The sequence below is a fragment of the Barbatula barbatula genome (assembly GCF_947034865.1).
Source record: "Barbatula barbatula genome assembly, chromosome: 3".
Classification (NCBI taxonomy): domain Eukaryota; kingdom Metazoa; phylum Chordata; class Actinopteri; order Cypriniformes; family Nemacheilidae; genus Barbatula; species Barbatula barbatula.
In genome coordinates, this window is record NC_136764.1 from 21,416,075 (window position 1) to 21,433,766 (window position 17,692).

Here is a 17,692-nt window from a genome sequence, read left to right on the forward strand (position 1 = left end):
CAAGGGGCAGCATGTATATGGAGAATAGCAAGGGTCCTAAAACCGATCCCTGTGGTAATCCATAATTAACTTGCGTGAGATTTGATGATTCCCCATTTAAATGGACAAATTGATGTCTGTCTGATAAGTAAGATCTGAACCATTGTAGTGCCTGTCCCTGAATACCGGTATTATTGTGTTAGCGATCCAGAAGTATGTTATGGTCAACAGTATTGAACGCAGTACTTAGGTCAAGCAGGACTAGGAGTGAGATGTTACCTTTATCTGATGCTATAAGCAGGTCGTTTGTCATTTTAATGAGCCCAGCTTCAGTTCTATGATGCGGTCTAAAGCCTGACTGAAATTTTCTGTGTATTTCATTATTTTGTAAGAAAGAGCACAACTGAGTGGACACTACTTTTTCTAGTATTTTAGACAGGCAAGGGAGATTTAAAATCGGTCTAGTTTCCCTGTTTATTGGGGTCTAAGTTTGGTTTCTTGATAAGAGGCTTAATGACGGCCAGCGTAAAGGGTCCTGGCACATGGCCTAGATTAATTGACGAGTTGATAATGTTATAAATGGGCTTGATTGCAACGGGGTAAAACTCTTTTAATAATTTAGTTGGTATGGGATCTAATAAAGCATTTTGTAGGTTTAAACGTTCAAATAAGTTTAAATAAATCTTCCTGTTTTATAGGTGGAATACACTGTAGCCTTTCTTTTGGGGCAATGGTTGGTACTAAATCATAGGACAGACTTGAAGGTTGAGTCATGAATTAATTGCTACCAAGGTGCCGTGGAATAACCAGGTCAGGAAATGTCTGTTTATTAGTTAATAAAGCAACTGTACTAAATAAAAACCTTGGATTGTTTTTGTTAGTTTCTATGAGGTTGCCGAGGTGCTCAGCCTTTGCTGCTTTTAGTGCTTTTTGATAACAGTTTGCACTCTCTTTCCACACAATTTTAAAGACCTCTAATTGGGTTTGTTTCCATTTGCACTCCAGTTTACGTGTTTCTCTTTTAAGGGTGCGAGTGGTGCTATTGTACCATGGTGCTATGTTTTCTCATTAATCTTATTTGACATCATAAGTGTGACAGCTTCTGATCTATTAGAGGAAATAGTGCCCAATAAGCTTGTCATGCCATTGAGCGATTCTGTATATATTGGTATGGTTATGAAGGATGTCAGATCTGGCAAGCTCTTTGCAATACTATCTTTAGTAGTCGAAGTAATGGTTCTTCCCTGTCGATAACGAGTGTGTGATGTCTAGTTTTTTACAAATCTGTTCAAATTTTAAAAGTCATTTATGTATTCCAGCCTTATGTCTTAATTTGACCATTTTTAACCAAAAAACCTTTCAAGTGATGTTAAAAATTGATGGACTGTGGCAGCTATTCTTTGCATATTCTGTTCCACCAACTTAATCATGCAACCATTAAGTCAAATACTCTTAAACCCCACTGAGACAAGAATGCGCCCAGAATTAACCTGCTCACTGACAATAAATAGCATCCAGTAGCCATTTTTAGAAGTGGAATCTTTGTATCTTTTATTTCTTATCCCATCAGCCTAGTTGCCAGAAATGATGTACTTTATAATGTAAAACGTATGGTTGTATGGTTATTGGCTAGTTTAGGCTATATATTATAAGACACATTTCTAGTTTAGACATCAGAGAGGCTGGTGCATACTGTACCTGAAAGGATAGGACATCCTTTGCTCCATCGTCTCCACTGTCATCATGTTCATAACGTCTTGTTGTTAAGTAACTCTCGTTGTGCCGACAGGCCAGGAGAAGACGCCGTAGCTGCCCCAACATCCGAAAGGGAGAACGATGTATATACTCTGTACCACAGAAGACCTCCCAGACAATCCGGTTACCTTATCCTAAGCCTTTCCATGCTGTCAGAGTGCTAGTAAGTTCACAAAGATCGAAAACCACAGTGTTTATCATGATCTACGGCGGTGTCACACACCTGTCAACAAGTTCTTGGCAAATGAAATGCGGACGGTGAGAACAGCGCTTGGTGATGAAGGCAGAAAAGGGATTAGGCTACACTTATATGTCCCATTGGGCATTTCAAGGGTTTAGGGAAGATTAAAAACAGGATGTATGCGTGCACTGTGCATAGCCGTAAGTTTGTGGCTTGAACAACAGTATATGATAAATAGACCTACATGGATTCATTGAGCTTCATCTGTCAAATCGTTTGCTCTAATAGTGTCACATCAGCATATAAAGACATGTCCAAATACAAATAGCTGTACTTGACAATCAGTATATTTTAACTAATAGGTCACTTTCTACAACAACTAAAAAAGCCACTGATTTTATTGTACTGAGCATCATGCAGAAAAACATATCAGCTGCTGGAAAGATTCGGCTTCATGCGCGCTGCCCAGCAGCAATCTGCGTATCACATCAAAATACCGCGATAGCTGTACCAAAGCTCTGACTCTAACGCGGTACTTTGATGTCACACGACGATCAGTCTGCGCAGCGCTGCATGCATATCAAATTTGTGGGCCCGCTCACATGACAACATCACGTGATATTGACCCCGTGACGTCTCCTGCGTTTTGACAGCTAAGCTGCAGCAGGTAAGCAAAATCAAATGTATTTGTCACATTTATACTATAAATACTGTTTATTGCGTAAAGGTCATTTTCAGGTAACCGTGGCAGCACGTTTAAACGTTAGTGTTGACAGTGACACGATTAATCCCGCTCTATGCTTACATTAGCAAATGCTAAACTCTCAATGTGTGACGTATTTAACATCAAGTAAATTCACATTACAGATTAATCAAACTTTAAACGATATTCATCCAATGTTGTTATGTCTCAGGCTTTTTAAACGTCGTGTCTATGTCTACTTGTATTTAAACCGTAACGTTTTCTAGGGTTTGAATAAAGTGTAACCCCTATAGCTAGCCGATGACCACTGCAATGCTAAATTAATTTAGGTGTGTATTATTGACACGCCATCGTCTTATTTGGTTGTTAGTAAGTTACGTATCATTTGAACCTGTTCTCAATTTTCACTGTATTTGTTATCTATGCTAACATCACAGTTAGGTCATTGCGAAAAGAATTAGCGAGCTAGCTAGAAGGAGATGCTGCAGTGTTCATCACGGTTCCTAATGGTGGCTTCATTATTTCTATGTGTATTTTTATCTGATATAGAAGAACAAAGAGCTTAAGATGGATATCCGAGGGGCAGTGGATGCCGCCGTCCCCACCAACATCATTGCAGCCAAAGCTGCTGAGGTCCGAGCAAACAAGGTCAACTGGAAGTCCTACCTCCAGTAAGTATATCCGAATATAACTTCTGCTTTTATATATCTCTTCAAGATCTGAAACTCTTTATATATCATCTGAATGGAGTGTTTGTATTTTGTTGTAATGGGAAATAAACCTGCTAGCTAACTAGATATCATTTTGAGTTATTATAGTATGCTGTCGCTTTTTAGTTTATAATACCCAACATTACACTCAGCGGCGTTGCTCTCTGAAACAGGAACGACGTTTAAATCCTTTGAGGAAACTGAGCACCGTGTCATTGTCTTGTGACAGTTACGGGGCTCTCAAAGTTTGTGTGTTCTGCGTGTTTCTCGGTCCATTCTCCTGTCCCGGACAGGGTTTGAGCCTAGTCCCAGACTAACTGAAATGTTAGAAGTTTCTTGATCGAAAACAACTTGCAATGACATATCCTAAAATATATCATTGTGATTGTTTTGTCTCAATATGTACACTAGTAATGTTCTTTGTAAGTTATGTTTTTAAACGGACTTAAATATCCTAATTTAACTAAGTCCTTGTTTAAACGAATCCCTGTTCGGGCAAACTGCACATAAATGTTTTACAGTTTGTGATTTCGCACTTCTCACAGTGTTCTCTGAATGCTAATGATGAAATAACCATGCTACATTGTTTAAAAAATAAGTTACAGCATGTATTATTAAAAAATGTACTTATAATTGATTTCTCTAACCCATATGTGATAGTTACTCTTCAAATGGTAGAATAGAATGCTTCTCGCAGTATTGCATGGGGTTAAAGCAAGCCAGGGGTCCACAAGAAGGATTTCGGATGCAATTTTTTTTTAAATAACATGTCAATTATTGGATTGTAGGTTAGCAATTGGATTAGGTTTTCTCATTTAAATCAGAATCCTAAATGAAACTAAAGTGCTTAAAAAGGGCAAATGGTGCAGAGCATTACAGGTTTTGTGTTCAATTTTCATCTCTATGTCAATCACAATTTTGACCAAACCTCTTCTATGTTAGTAAGATAGATACTTGCTGACATATGAGCACAATTCACAACAACACAATACGCCACAGAAAACCAGTTTAAAAGCCATAATGATACGCATTACGTGAACAAGATCAATAACGCAATAGGGCCGAATAGGGCACAGGACCGTTTTGCCCAGGGCTATCTGATCATATGTTTTGTTGAGCCCTTAAAACTGTCCCTAGATAAAAGAAAGAGACTTGTGCAGGCTTCTGCGTCAAATGTTTACACTGAATGCTAGACAGCGATAAAATAAACACCTTTCTTAAACAAAGGCACTAAGAACAAATATGTTTCATTAAAGAATCTCTATGAAAGGTGCATTTTGTTGGATTGTCTTTTATTTTGTCCGTCTCTGTTTGGCCATTTATAAGTTTCATTATTCTTCAGGGGCCAAATGATCTCAGCTGAGGACTGTGAGTTTATTTCGAAGTTTGAGGTTGCCAAGTCTGAGGATAAGCAAGAGATTCTGATGAAAGAAGGACATCAGGTTGATATCTGTTTTCTTTCTAGACTAGCTTTACATTACACAACATGTTTTGTTTTTTAAAAACAGAATTTAAGAGACCCGTTCAATGGTATTTATTAGTAAATTGACTTTCATGATTTATACATTTGTCCAAATAAAGGCTCACATTGTATATTGATGTGTTGTAATGTGAGATTATACAATCAACAAACTGTCTGAAATATTTTATTTTAGTGTGCAAAGACCTTCCTCAACCTTATGTCTCACATATCCAAAGAGCAAACAGTTCAGTACATCTTGACCCTGATTGATGACACACTGCAGGTAAAACATGTACATTTTCAGATATGTAACAAATGCATTTTCTCATAGCATGAGTCTACATTCATAGCACTTAAATGACTGTAAATATAAAAATTGTGGGGTGTTATGTATTGAATTAGATGATAGAGTTGTTAACCTTCAAATTGTTCAGAAAGGAAAAACAAAGGTCTTTAGGTTGACATTGATTCATAACATTATTCTATCAGATTCTTTAGAGAAATAAATAGTAGCCAGCATCTTGATCCAGACAAAGGTTGATGCTAATGTGTAGCTTGTGGCAATAGACTGTCTGTCTTGACTTTTGATTTATTTTATACCGGTACTGTGGACTTCAGTGTGTATATATATATATATATATATATATAAATATATATATATATATATATATATAAGTATCTCTCTATTCATATAATGACTTCTCGCAACTCATTTATCCTGCAAGCCCATGATGAGATCTTCCATCCAAATGCAAAGTTGTTATAACTCTAAAACCAAGACAAACAGGCTGATCTTTCCTTTTAAAAATATTTTATTATTAAAAGCTGTCTCTTAGAGACTTAAGAGTTTGTCGGACTCTGCATGTACTGTCTCTTCAGATGTTATTAGCAGTAGATGTAAGGCACAACACATTCCAAATGCAGTGCTGGCAGTTGTACTGTATGCTGTAGTGGCACTGAAACCGAGACGGTACTTCATAGTTGCAGATGGTAGTTTTTGTAATTGGTTTCCATAAGATAAATACTTTTTTTGGCCTTTTAGTTAACCTCAAACAAACATTTACAAAGTTGAATAACTGTAAAATAAAGGACATTGAGAGTATTCACTACACATTTAAGGTCAATTGTTAAAATAGTATTTAGGTATTTTAGACTTCTTCTTATCACATTTGAAAATATTTGGAATCTCTGTTTGCTCAGAGAATCTCATCTTATTTTTGTAAAGGAATACAGAATGTTTTTTTAATGAAATATTGATTATTGATAAATGATGGTTCTGCGCACATGGTTCTGAGGAGCTCTCACCCACCAAAATGTGCTGTGATGACTTTGGTGGGAAGACAAAATGAGATAAAGACTTCATACTATTATCAGAAGATGTGCCTTATAAAGGTATCTTATGTTGGTTTAATGGTTATTTTGATTTACCGTGCAGGAAAATCATCAGAGAGTGAATATCTTCTTTGATCATGCCAAGAAGACTAAGAATACTGCCTGGTCATCTTTTCTGCCAATGCTGAACCGTCAGGACCTTTTTACTGTTCACATGGTGAGTTAAACTGCCAGCAAAGGGTTATAGATCTCTTCATCACGGATTCTGTATTGATGACAGCACATATAAATCATACATTCCACTGAATGCTTGGTCTAGCAAGAACTCATGTCATACTACCATAGTTAATTATAACTATCCAGCCGCATGGGGATACATAGCCGACTTCAATGGATTCTATATTAGAAGCCAATTATAATATCTAATTTTAGTAATAATATCTATTTTTTTCTATAAAAAGCAGTATACACTGGTCTAAAGGATTATTTGGAACACCTGTTCAATTTCTCATTTATGCAATTATCTAATCAACCAATCACATGGCAGTTGCTTCAATGCATTTAGGGGTGTAGTCCTGGTCAAGACAATCTCCTGAACTCCTGAAAGAAAGGTGATTTAAGCAATTTTGAGCGTGGCATGATCTTCTTGCACAACCATTTCTAGGGTTTAAAAAGAATGGTGTGAAAAGGGAAAAACATCCAGTATGCGGCAGTCCTGTGGGCGAAAATGCCTTGTTGATGCTAGAGGTCAGAGGAGAATGGGCCGATTGATTCAAGCTGATAGAAGAGCAACTTTGACTGAAATATCCACTCGTTACAACAGAGTGATTGATTGGACTCTAGTTGGGGACATTATGTATATTGTTAAACCAAAGATTGAGAAATTCTCACCGTATGAAATGGTGAGATGTATGAAATGTTCACAGTATTTTGATGCCTTTTTATGTTTAAAATATGGAAATTGTGAAGTGGAACTCCACCCCCCCTTGAAATTTACCCTGTGGACTCTGTTCCTCTGTGTCCCCGCCCTCCCATTTCCAGCTTTGGTGATAGATTGCCAATAAGCTATTTCAGGTCAAAAATATCCAAAGTCTGCCACTCTGTATTTCGTTGATTGCACATTATAGATGTAAAAAACAGCTTTAATAAATCGCTTTATAATAGCTTTATGACGTGTTATTCAGCTCAGTGATTAAGTGAATAACGGCAACTTTTATATCCTTTTTTAGTCTATAAATGAGTGGCCTCCCTTTTGAAAGCTCTAATTGATGTGGAGTGCATCAATAATCCATCAAAGGTCTCCATGCATTGGTTTGAACGGTCATTCAAAAGCTAATTGATTTCCTGAATACCCACATTTTTAGGACGCCTATTCCACAGGCAGAACAGCCTGAAGTCAGACATCACAGTTTAATTACCCTTCAGGCATAGGGCGATCTCAGGGCTCTGAACCGTGCATTGATTCCTCCTGCCACCCACACCTCGGCGCTTAATGAAACAGTCGCAGGTTCTCTTTATGCATTACAAGCCCAGTAAATGTCATGTCTTGTGGAAACATCCGGATGGCTCTGAATGCATTCATTACAACAGGACACTCTCAGATGAAGAAATGACTCAGTGAATTTCTTCATATGGAAAGTCATTTTTCACCAGATCCGTTTAATTGGCTAAAATGTTCATTCGGCATGCCTTGCTTCAGTTGGATGTTTCAATTGGATCTAATGCAATGGCCACCTTCACTTACTAGTAAGGCACTTCGTTGACCTTTATTGTCTTTTGGTCAGTTGCCATTTAAAATCTGTGAATGATAAACCAAATGCAAGATAAAGCTTTGATTTCTGTGAGGATGAGAGTGCTCGTCCTTTTAAAAAAGTACATTTCCTACCGCCAGATATTCCAAATGAATATATTTGAATTGACATCATCATCAACTTTTTGATAAATGACCGAACGTAAAGGCTATCTTACTTACATAGTTTCAGAAGAATTGCTGCTAGGTCTTGTGATTTGTGTGGAAGTCACGTATAACAGAAATGCATTTTTAAAGCCATCAACACAACGTTTCTTTCTTGCCCCTCAGGCTGCGAGGATCATAGCCAAGCTGGCTGCCTGGGGACGTGACCTGATGGAGGGAAGTGACCTGAACTACTACTTCAACTGGATTAAGACCCAGCTCAGCTCTCAGGTAGAAAACACCAAAATTCCATTCTACAATCATCAGAGCTTCTCTGCCCAGACTACTAAGATTTTTAATTAAGATTTTAACGTTTTTTAAATGAAAATTTTAATAGACTCTTGTTTTCAAATGTGGAGTGCAGAGGAAATCTTTCCGGCAATTTCAAGGAAGGCTTTTATTTGTGAAATAGATTCAAAACAGCCGCCTCTGAAATCAATCGTCCGCACTCACAGAACGTACTATATCTGGCTCTTCTGTGCCTTGTGATGTGAATTTTTCTATGCAATGAAACTTCAAAAGATGCAACCACTTTATTTTTGTTTGCATTGCTCTTGCTTTGTCACCGGAATGGGAAAAGCAGGTTGAGACACTGCTCAACAAAAATGAAGGGAACAATTTATCAGCACAGCATAACATAAAGTCAGTTAACCTTAAGGAAAATCAATCATCCTGGTTAGGAAGCATAAGTGATTGTGAACCATTATAACTTCTTTTGATGCAAATAAAACTGACAACAGGTACACTGGTGACGCGACATCAAGGGTGGTCTGGGAAGAACGATCCTTAGAGGGTCTCACAGACCTCCGCATGCTATGAAGTATGGGGATGAAATCCTCAGATCTATTGTCAGATCTTTTGCTGATAGAGTACAGGGTACTGCTGGTGCATGATAATGCCCGGCCTCATGTGGCCAGAGTCTGTGGGCAGTTTCTGGAGGATGAAGGCATTGACGTTCCCCAGACCTAAATCCATTTGAGAACCTCTGGGATCTCATGTATCCAAAGCTGTCAAGTAGCACCATAGAATGTCCTGTAGCTCACTTATTCTCTGAGGTGAAGATCCCCCAGGACACCATGTGCCATCTCATCAGTAGTACGCCCTGACATTGTTGGTAGTGCATATTAATGCACATTACTGACTAACATTATGAGTTACTGTGATGAAGTAGAACCAGCCAGTATTTTATTTTGTTTTACAGTGATTTTACTGAATGTGTTTATGGTTTTGGCTTTCATTGACCATTGTCTCATTATTTTGTAATCACAACATTATGCAAAGTACTGTATATGCAAAGTACTGTATATAAGTGAAGAGTTTTAACCGGGATTTTTCGTTCATTAAGATCTACACAATGAGAATACAGTGTGATTTAGGTGTATGCAGTGTATGAATTTGTGATGTATCAGGCGATTGTATGTTAGATTTATTTGGATTGAGTTACACTTATTATGTGTTTGAGTGGATGCCTGTGATATGGAAGAAAGTTGAAGTCAGAATGCACTTGTTGTATCTATTGTCCTGCAGAATTTACTAGGGATGCACCGATACCAGTATCGGTATCGGGCCCGATACCAAGCTCATGTACTCGTACTCGTGAAAAATTCCCCGATACCAAAGACCGATACCTCACGTGACGTAATTGACAGAACGTTCCAGTGCACACAGAGACACCTGCCGTAGCAGACACAATGTCATAGAGTGTTCACACCTAAATCGCGCTATTCGTGTGTAGTTGGACGCTTGAACATTTTGAGTTTACTCGCTTCATTCGCGTGTGGAATTCGCTTCAATCGCAAGTGAAATTCGCATCATGGGAGGGTTTTCTGGCAGGCGGATCCAGTCTTTTTGCGAAATGGCGAACATGGATTTTGTTGAGCAGGTAGCTGCGCATTATGTGCTATGGGAGGCTGAAGATAGACGTAGACTCGGTCTGTGCCGTGTTTGGGTCCATCAGATCCTTCAGAGGCGCAGTCCTTCATTGTTGTTTCAGATTTCTGCCTCCGCTCGCTATGTCATAATCACGTCACTACTACAGCAGGCGCCTGATTGATTAACGTGGCGAAAATTTTCGCCAAAGTTCAGATTTTTCAACTCGCGCGAATAACGCGAACGCTCAATTCGCGCCGTCTCATTCGCGTGAATCGCACCGCAAGTAGGTCTATCGCGTCTTTGCATTGACTTAACATGTAAATCACTCTCTCTTAACGCTTCATTCGCTCAGTGTGGAAATATTTCAAAATCAATGATGAGTTTTGTCCTTTGGAGGTTATTGGACACTGTGAATTTTGGCTTTGGAAAAGTTTTGATAAGCACATAAGATTTATTTATTTTTTCATAATATGAGTTGAAGTTGTTAAAAATAAAGATGATGATAGGTTCATTAGTCTCATTGTGTTGTTCTTAGAAAATTGCCACAAACAAAAAAAATCGAGCATCGGTGTTGGTATCGGTATCGGCGAGTACCAGGGAAAAAGTATCGGTATCGTACTCGACTATCGTACCTAGAATTTACAGTGTTTATATATAAAGATATATATTGTATCAGCTTTGCAAGACAAGAAGAAAAAACTGCTTTTCGTCTTTACCAGTTTAAGAGATGCTGTCCCTAAGCTCCATCTAGCACTAAACTAGTTCCTGTAACACAAAACTTCTTCTTGGCTAGTTTGGCATGTATTGGGAAATCGACCTCTATATTCTCCATCACTCAAGTGGATGTGTCACGTTTAGCACTTACTGAGCTGTACAAACACTGTAGCTTTCTAGTCTTTTCTCAATGACCGCCATCTGTGACAAAGCTCTGGAGGAGGATTAAAGCTTATTTTTCAGGACCAGTTTTTTTGGGCCAGTGGTGACGTGGAGTGGAGGTAATGTGGAGCTTTTGAACTTGCTGTTCTAGAAACTAGACATCACACCGTCAGGCTTAAAGTAAGTGTTAGCAAGTATTGACTCAAACTGAGTAACAGCTTGAGTTTCAGCACCTCGATTTTGTTTTAAACCTTGGATCAGTGAGGTAGCAAGTATATTTGTTATTGAAAGTTGGTGACGTCTTTGTGGGAGTAATTTTGAATTTTCCACATTATTTGATCATTTTGTAATTTATCAGACTGCACAATTATCTCTCCATTATCTCTAATATTCAATGTGCCCTTATTCAGTTTTCACACCGTACCTTCCGTTCCTGTTTCGACTGACGTGTCATTAGAGCTGCACGATAAATCGCAATTCCCATTCAAATCGTAATTAAATCGATGTGGCTTTTCCGTGAAGCACGGCTCTGTGATCTGTGGGAAATGCTGCTCCATCTGAAAGCACTGTGCGTTTGAGTCGCTTGAAATGCGCATTTAAAAAAGCAACAACTGTAAAACATCAACAAACATCATTATAAATATACCTATAACCATGAAAATAACTGAGAAGGCTTGAAAAACAGCGATTGAAAGTTGCCAGAAGCAGATAGTAACACGGCATTTCGTGGTTATACATGTGGTACTTCTTCTATGGAGCATTGGAGTTTCTGTGCGAGAGCGCCCTCTGGCTTTTGATTGCAGCTGCATTTAACAGTATTTCACTGACAAAATGCGCATAAAACATTGCAGCCTACTGCCAACCGGTTTCTTCTTGTTTTTCCGTTCTTAGGCTTGTCCTTGTATTTTCTAACTAATTTTTTTAGATGTAGTATCGTTCATTTAGATTTAATATCGTTTTCTGACTTATTTTGTTGTCAGATTTGTCATTAATTTGGCCAGAGGTAGTTTTGTTTTGCACATCCTGGCCATCATAATTTAGCTTTTCTCCTTTGCTTTCGTAAGATTTCATCTCTGGACAGGACACGTTTCTAATCACAGTTTAGAGTTTTTAAAACAATCAAGAGTAGCCGTGCCAGGTCATCACTGCAGCAGACTTAACTTTAAGGACAAAGCCACAAGAATGAACAGAGACGTGTCTAAAGCACGATTTCAGTCTGGAATCCTCCTGATCGGGGAATGAGGTGTTTATGTCACCTCACTGCTTGAGAGAATTCGGAGCACTGTATGCGCTCTGCTTCAATGGTCCAGCCACATTTACACATTAAGGAATTCACTTAAAGAGTTATTTACCACCAGCACATGGGAACCATGCAGGGCTTGACCTTCTTAATGATGGAACAAATCGAACACTTCCTGACTTAAAAAACAGGGGTACAACATTCTGTAGTAATCGAAATGTTATGTATTTGTTTTATGCATTTAGTTTTACCTTTTTGCGTACATAATCTTCCCAAAAGGACCTATTGTTGTACCTTAAATGTACAGTTGTTAAATGTTTTGTTATCCTAACAAAAGTGTACCTTTAAAGCCACAAGTCAGTTTAACGCCATGCATGTTAATGTATCTAAATATTTCTATTCAAGTTGCTTTGCAGAATTTACCATATTTGTCTGAGACTATTTGAAAATCTGAGTGTGCAAAAAAAGTAAATATTGAGAATCTCATTTAGAGTCGTCCATCTGAGGCACTGTAGCAGGCCGTTTGCTAGTAAGAAACAGGTTTGTTTTAAAGCTTTCTATAATTGCATTACCGCTGTAATGATTTTGTGGAGAGTAGATGAACCCGAAGGCTGAAATTCTAAGCTTCACAAGAGTTGAGTGGGCAATTGAGCCGGCAGCAGTGAGTGAAGTTTGAAGGCTTGTTTCCGTCCATCCTTTTTTCGCAATTTTGCCGCATCATCTCACAAAAAATATATACGGTAGAATTGATATATTGATGGTAGAATATTGACAAAATATCTTCATGGAGCATGATCTTTATTTCATATGCTAATGATTTTTGGCATAAAAGAAAAATGGATAATGTTGACCCACACAATGTTTTGTTGGCTAGGTTGATTACCGCCTCCACAGAAGAACATGGTTCGTGAATGACAGTACTGAAGTAACACAAGTGGCGCGGAACCAAATAGAGCGAGCAAGCAATAAACATGCCGTTAAAAAGATCGCTAAATGTTGTGCAATGCCTTGTTGTGGAAGAACAGAGTCGCTCCATAACCTGCCTTTGGATTCCGCCATAAGGAATGCGTGGTTAAAGTTTAATTTTAAAGACGTTCCAACTCTTACTGTTGCTTGCTTCACTATTGCTTTGTTAGAGATCGCTATATATGTCCTGATTATGTGTAACCTAACGTTACGTGTCTAACCAAATTCACAGAAGGCTCCAACTAAGTTTACTAAGCAAACTCCTATCCAATCATAGCTGTGGGCTTTTACTTCCTAGTCTTCATTTACATTTAGTCATTTAGCAGACGCTTTTATCCAAAGCGACTTACAGATGAGGAAACATTGGAAGCGATTATAACAACATAGGCAACAAAATACATAAGTGCATCAAACTAGTCCATTAAAGCCTAGCACAGTATACAAAGCTAAGAATAGTGAGGTTAGTAAGTGTACGTGTTGTTTTTTTTCCTTAATAAAGGAAAGGGAAGAGAATTGGGAAAAATCAATCAGCAACGTGTTGACGGAAGAGATGCGTTTTTAGGCGTTTTTTAAAGATGGCAACCGAGTCTGCTGATGAGTCTTCAATGCGGCACGCCCATAAAACAGAGCGTTGGGCCCTCGGGTAGAAAATAGTCTATTGCTTATTGATTGCTTTCGAATGTTAAAAGCACACAAACTTCGTAAGTTAGACCTCAGACAACAGTATAAAATAATTAAAACGTCCAGTTCAGGACACTTTAAAGACTGGTTTTGTGGTCCAGGGTCACAAATGTTTCGACTAAATGAAAATTGTGAGGTTTGTGTGGACTATTCAAAATCATGCTTTCACTCAAGTGTTCAGTACCCGGCAAGGTCTGTATGGCTTCAGTAGACGTATGGAAAAAAGACCCCATAAAATCACAGTGATGCACTTGTCAGCAGAATGTTTAACCTTGAGAAACAGTACATCATTGGAAACTGCATTGCCTGGCGTGATTTGATCCCAGCGCGATAACAGTGAATGAAACATTACGAAACAGATTCTTTAGAATTAATCCCTGTAGCTCAGATGCCACAGCTTTGCACTGTCAAGGCCAAGGTGAGTTGTTCACAACTGACAACCAGAACATCTTGAATGCATTGTTGCTTGCTTTGGATAAAAATGCACACTTGATGTATAAACGTAAATGCTTCGAATCTGGCAGTGCTTTATAAAGCATTGATTGTAGTGAAATGTTACCTACAGATATGACATTCGATTTACTTGAGATATTTTATGTACATAATAAATATTTTATTGAGGATGTAAACAAAATGATCAATGACAGAACTGCTTTATCATTGAATTCCATGGGTTGCAGAATCAGTAATGAAGAATCCAAAACAGTATTTTGATTGTTAAAGTGCCATCAAGCACTTTATGTACAACCCGAATTCCGGAAAAGTTGGGACGTTTAATTTGAATAAAATGAAAACCAAAGGAATTTCAAATCACATGAGCCAATATTTTATTCACATTAGAACCTAGACAACATAGCAAATGTTTAAACTGAGAAATTTTACACTTTTATCCACTAAATTAGCTCATTTAAAATTGAATGCTGCTACAGGTCTCAAAAAAGTTGGGACAGGGGCATGTTTACCATGGTGTAGCAAGCCCTGGAGTTTGGTCCCATTATTGCCTTAAATAGGTTTCCAGAGATCTGGACTACAGGCAGGCCAATTCAGTACCCAGACTCTTCTATGACGAAGCCATACTGTTATAATAGCAGTATGTGGTTTTACATTGTCCTGCTGATGTATACAAGGCTTTCCCTGAAATAGATGTCGTTTGAAGGGAAGCATATGTTGCTCTAAAACCTTCATATACCTTTCAGCATTCACAGAGCCTTCCAAAATATGCAAGCTGCCCATACCGTATGCACTCATGCACCCCCATACCATCAGAGATGCTGGCTTTTGAACTGAGCGCTGAAAGCACACTGGAAGGTCTCCCTCCTCTTTAGCCCGGAGGACACGGCGTCCGTTATTTCCAACAAGAATGTCAAATTTGGACTGACCATAGAACACTATTCCACTTTGAAATAGTCCATTTTAAATGAGCCTTGGCCCTCAGGACAAGACTGCGCTTCTGGCTTCCTTTTTGCATGATAGAGCTTTAGTTGGCATCTGATGGCACGGCGGATTGTGTTTACTGACAGTGGTTTCTGGAAGTATTCCTGTGCCCATTTAGTAATGTCATTGACACAATCATGCCGATGAAGCAGTGTCGTCTGAGGGCTGAAGACCACAGGCATCCAATAAAGGTCTGTGGCCTTGTCCCTTACGCACAGATATTTCAACAGTTTCTCTGAATCTTTTGATGATGTTATACACTGTAGATGATCTGATTTGCAAAGCCTTTGCAATTTGATATTGAGGAACATTCCACAATCTTCTTACGCAGTCTATCACAGATTGGAGAGCCTAAAACTTATTTAGTCACTAGATGCTCTTCCAGCTGAATCTTTTCAAAACCGCTTGCTTTTATAGCCATTTGTTGCCCCCATCCCAACTTTTTTGAGACCTGTAGCAGGCATTCAATTTTAAATGAGCTAATTTAGTGGATAAAAGTGTAAAATTTCTCAGTTTAAACATTTGCTGTGTTATCTAGGTTCTATTGTGAATAAAATATTGGCTCATTTGATTTGAAATTCCTTTAGCTTTCAAAAAACGTCGAGATACGAGTAGAATTCATATCTAGTATGCTAGTGTGGAGTAGCAAAAGGGTCGGCTTCAGTTATTAATATTGATAGAGGTCCTTTTGATTCATACCAATGGCTTAAAATGACTGTATCTGCTTATAGGTCATGTGGGAATGTCTAGCTTTCATTTTCAATTCCACTGTAAAGTATACTGCTGTAATAGGATGTTACGTTTTGCATTCAGTCTCATATTTTATCCTGCTCTCTGAATTAATGAATGTTTGAGAATCATAAATAGAGGGCCACTCTTACATTTCATCTTTATGAGATATTCATAAATGTGTTTTAAATATCCGAGCTGAGAAGGCTATGAATAAATGTTTTTTGCGAGGTTATGAACAAATGTTTTCACGATTCAGAAAATGTTGTCTTTACTAAGCCAAAAAACTTAAGTAATGTTTTAGTTTTGCATTTGTAATCGTTTTTTTTTCAATGCAGCTCTGAGCGAAATGAACTCATGGTCGCTCTTTCCTAGAATCTCACTTACACAGAAGTCATCTGTATTACCCCCATCATTGTTCAAGCACACCTCTCCAATATATGTTCCCTCTGACAGGGTCCAAAGTCACAGGTTTTTGTTTCTATCTTTTTTTTGTTAGAAACTACATGGTACAGGTGCTGAACCTGGAACAGGGACCATCTCTCCCAGTGAAGTGAGTATGTCAAGGAGGCTGATGTGCAGCTCTGCGAACGAGCCTCCATCGCTCTTCAGAGGTTGAGATCTTCACCCTGTTTTTGAGATCCTCTGCTTTTTCCCCATTCATTTTCACTGAATCTTTTCACTTTTCCCTGCGAATTAACACAGCTGCACTTTTCTAATTCAGCACCTTTTGTCTGCGTCCATCTAGAAGCGTGCAATGTTTTTACCACGTGCCAGTGGTTACGGTCATAATCCAGTTCTTCTGTTGTTTTTCTTTTTTTGGCTTCGAAGACCATCCCACTAGACCAGATAAAAGGACCACCAGATGGCTTTTGTCTTGCTCCATAGCAATCTTCCTCTTTCATTTGTTTCTGCGCTGTTTAGAGTTCATTTGAAAGAATATTTTGTCTTTCATCTCTTTTGTGTCGCCGAGCCTAAAGCTGCCGGTGCGACTCAAGCAGTCATACATTTTAATTCGATTTCCTCTCACGGCTCTTAAGATGTCTCCGCTGTGCTATTCTTCATGACCTTCTTATCTCTGCCAGTCTCTGGACCTCTCTGCTTTTATGCATATGGTGCTGATGTACGACGTCACCTCCCTCGGCTAATGGCCGAGTCTCTCCCCTCTTCTAACATCTCTGTGATTCACTCACTCTGTCCAGGTCTCAGGGCTGCTGTATTCTCTCTGCTGCATTGTGGGATTGTCTCTTTGATCCAGCATGTTACTCGAGGTGTTCTCAAAGTCAGAATCTGAATGCAAGTGCATAAGTGAATGTTGAAGTCGTGTCAATGCAGCCAGTTTCAGCTTATTCCTTTGCTAGTTTCTTAAAAAGGACAGGCTTGTTTTCATGCATACATTTCCGAGCTTCTCTGAACTGCTCTGTTCTTTGTGTTCTGATCGTGTTGTCCTTTGTATTTGTGTCTGTGCTAAATTATGCATGTGTGTGTTGTGTACGTGTACTTTGTCTTTGGACCCAAACAGAGCTCCCAGTACGTCCAGTGTGTCGCCGGCTGCCTGCAGCTGATGCTGAGAGTCAATGAATACAGATTCGCCTGGGTGGAGGCTGACGGAGTCAACTGGTAATGTTTCTATTTTCTGAGTTTACAGAGTTAACATGAATCAAAGTGAGTTTGAGAGTCTTATACTGGATATTGAATACATTAAAACAATGTACAATAAATACACAAAATGTGTATAAATATCACTTGTCTATAATAGACTTCCCTTTACTTTCTATTTTTAGCAATATTGAATATGTCCTCCTTTTTGCCACCCTC

General features: G+C 38.6%; 1 protein-coding gene across 9 annotated transcripts in view; it reads left to right on the forward strand.

Annotated features, from left to right (window-relative positions):
• The first annotated feature begins 2,522 nt into the window (after positions 1-2,522).
• The window catches only part of atp6v1h (ATPase H+ transporting V1 subunit H), a 37,697-nt gene continuing 22,527 nt past the window's right edge, over positions 2,523-17,692 (forward strand). The window contains exons 1-8 of one of the 9 annotated variants that reach the window (XM_079452994.1): positions 2,523-2,582; positions 3,168-3,289; positions 4,671-4,770; positions 4,984-5,073; positions 6,226-6,339; positions 8,203-8,307; positions 16,374-16,427; positions 17,397-17,494. In XM_079452994.1, the coding sequence (XP_079309120.1) occupies positions 3,186-3,289; positions 4,671-4,770; positions 4,984-5,073; positions 6,226-6,339; positions 8,203-8,307; positions 16,374-16,427; positions 17,397-17,494 (665 nt within the window). In that variant the 5' untranslated portion in view covers positions 2,523-2,582; positions 3,168-3,185. Of the gene's footprint in view, positions 2,599-2,649; positions 2,948-3,167; positions 3,290-4,670; positions 4,771-4,983; positions 5,074-6,225; positions 6,340-8,202; positions 8,308-16,373; positions 16,428-17,396; positions 17,495-17,692 lie in introns of those variants that run through there. The other 8 variants (XM_079452996.1, XM_079452995.1, XM_079452997.1 and 5 more) reach the window with 8 other exon arrangements.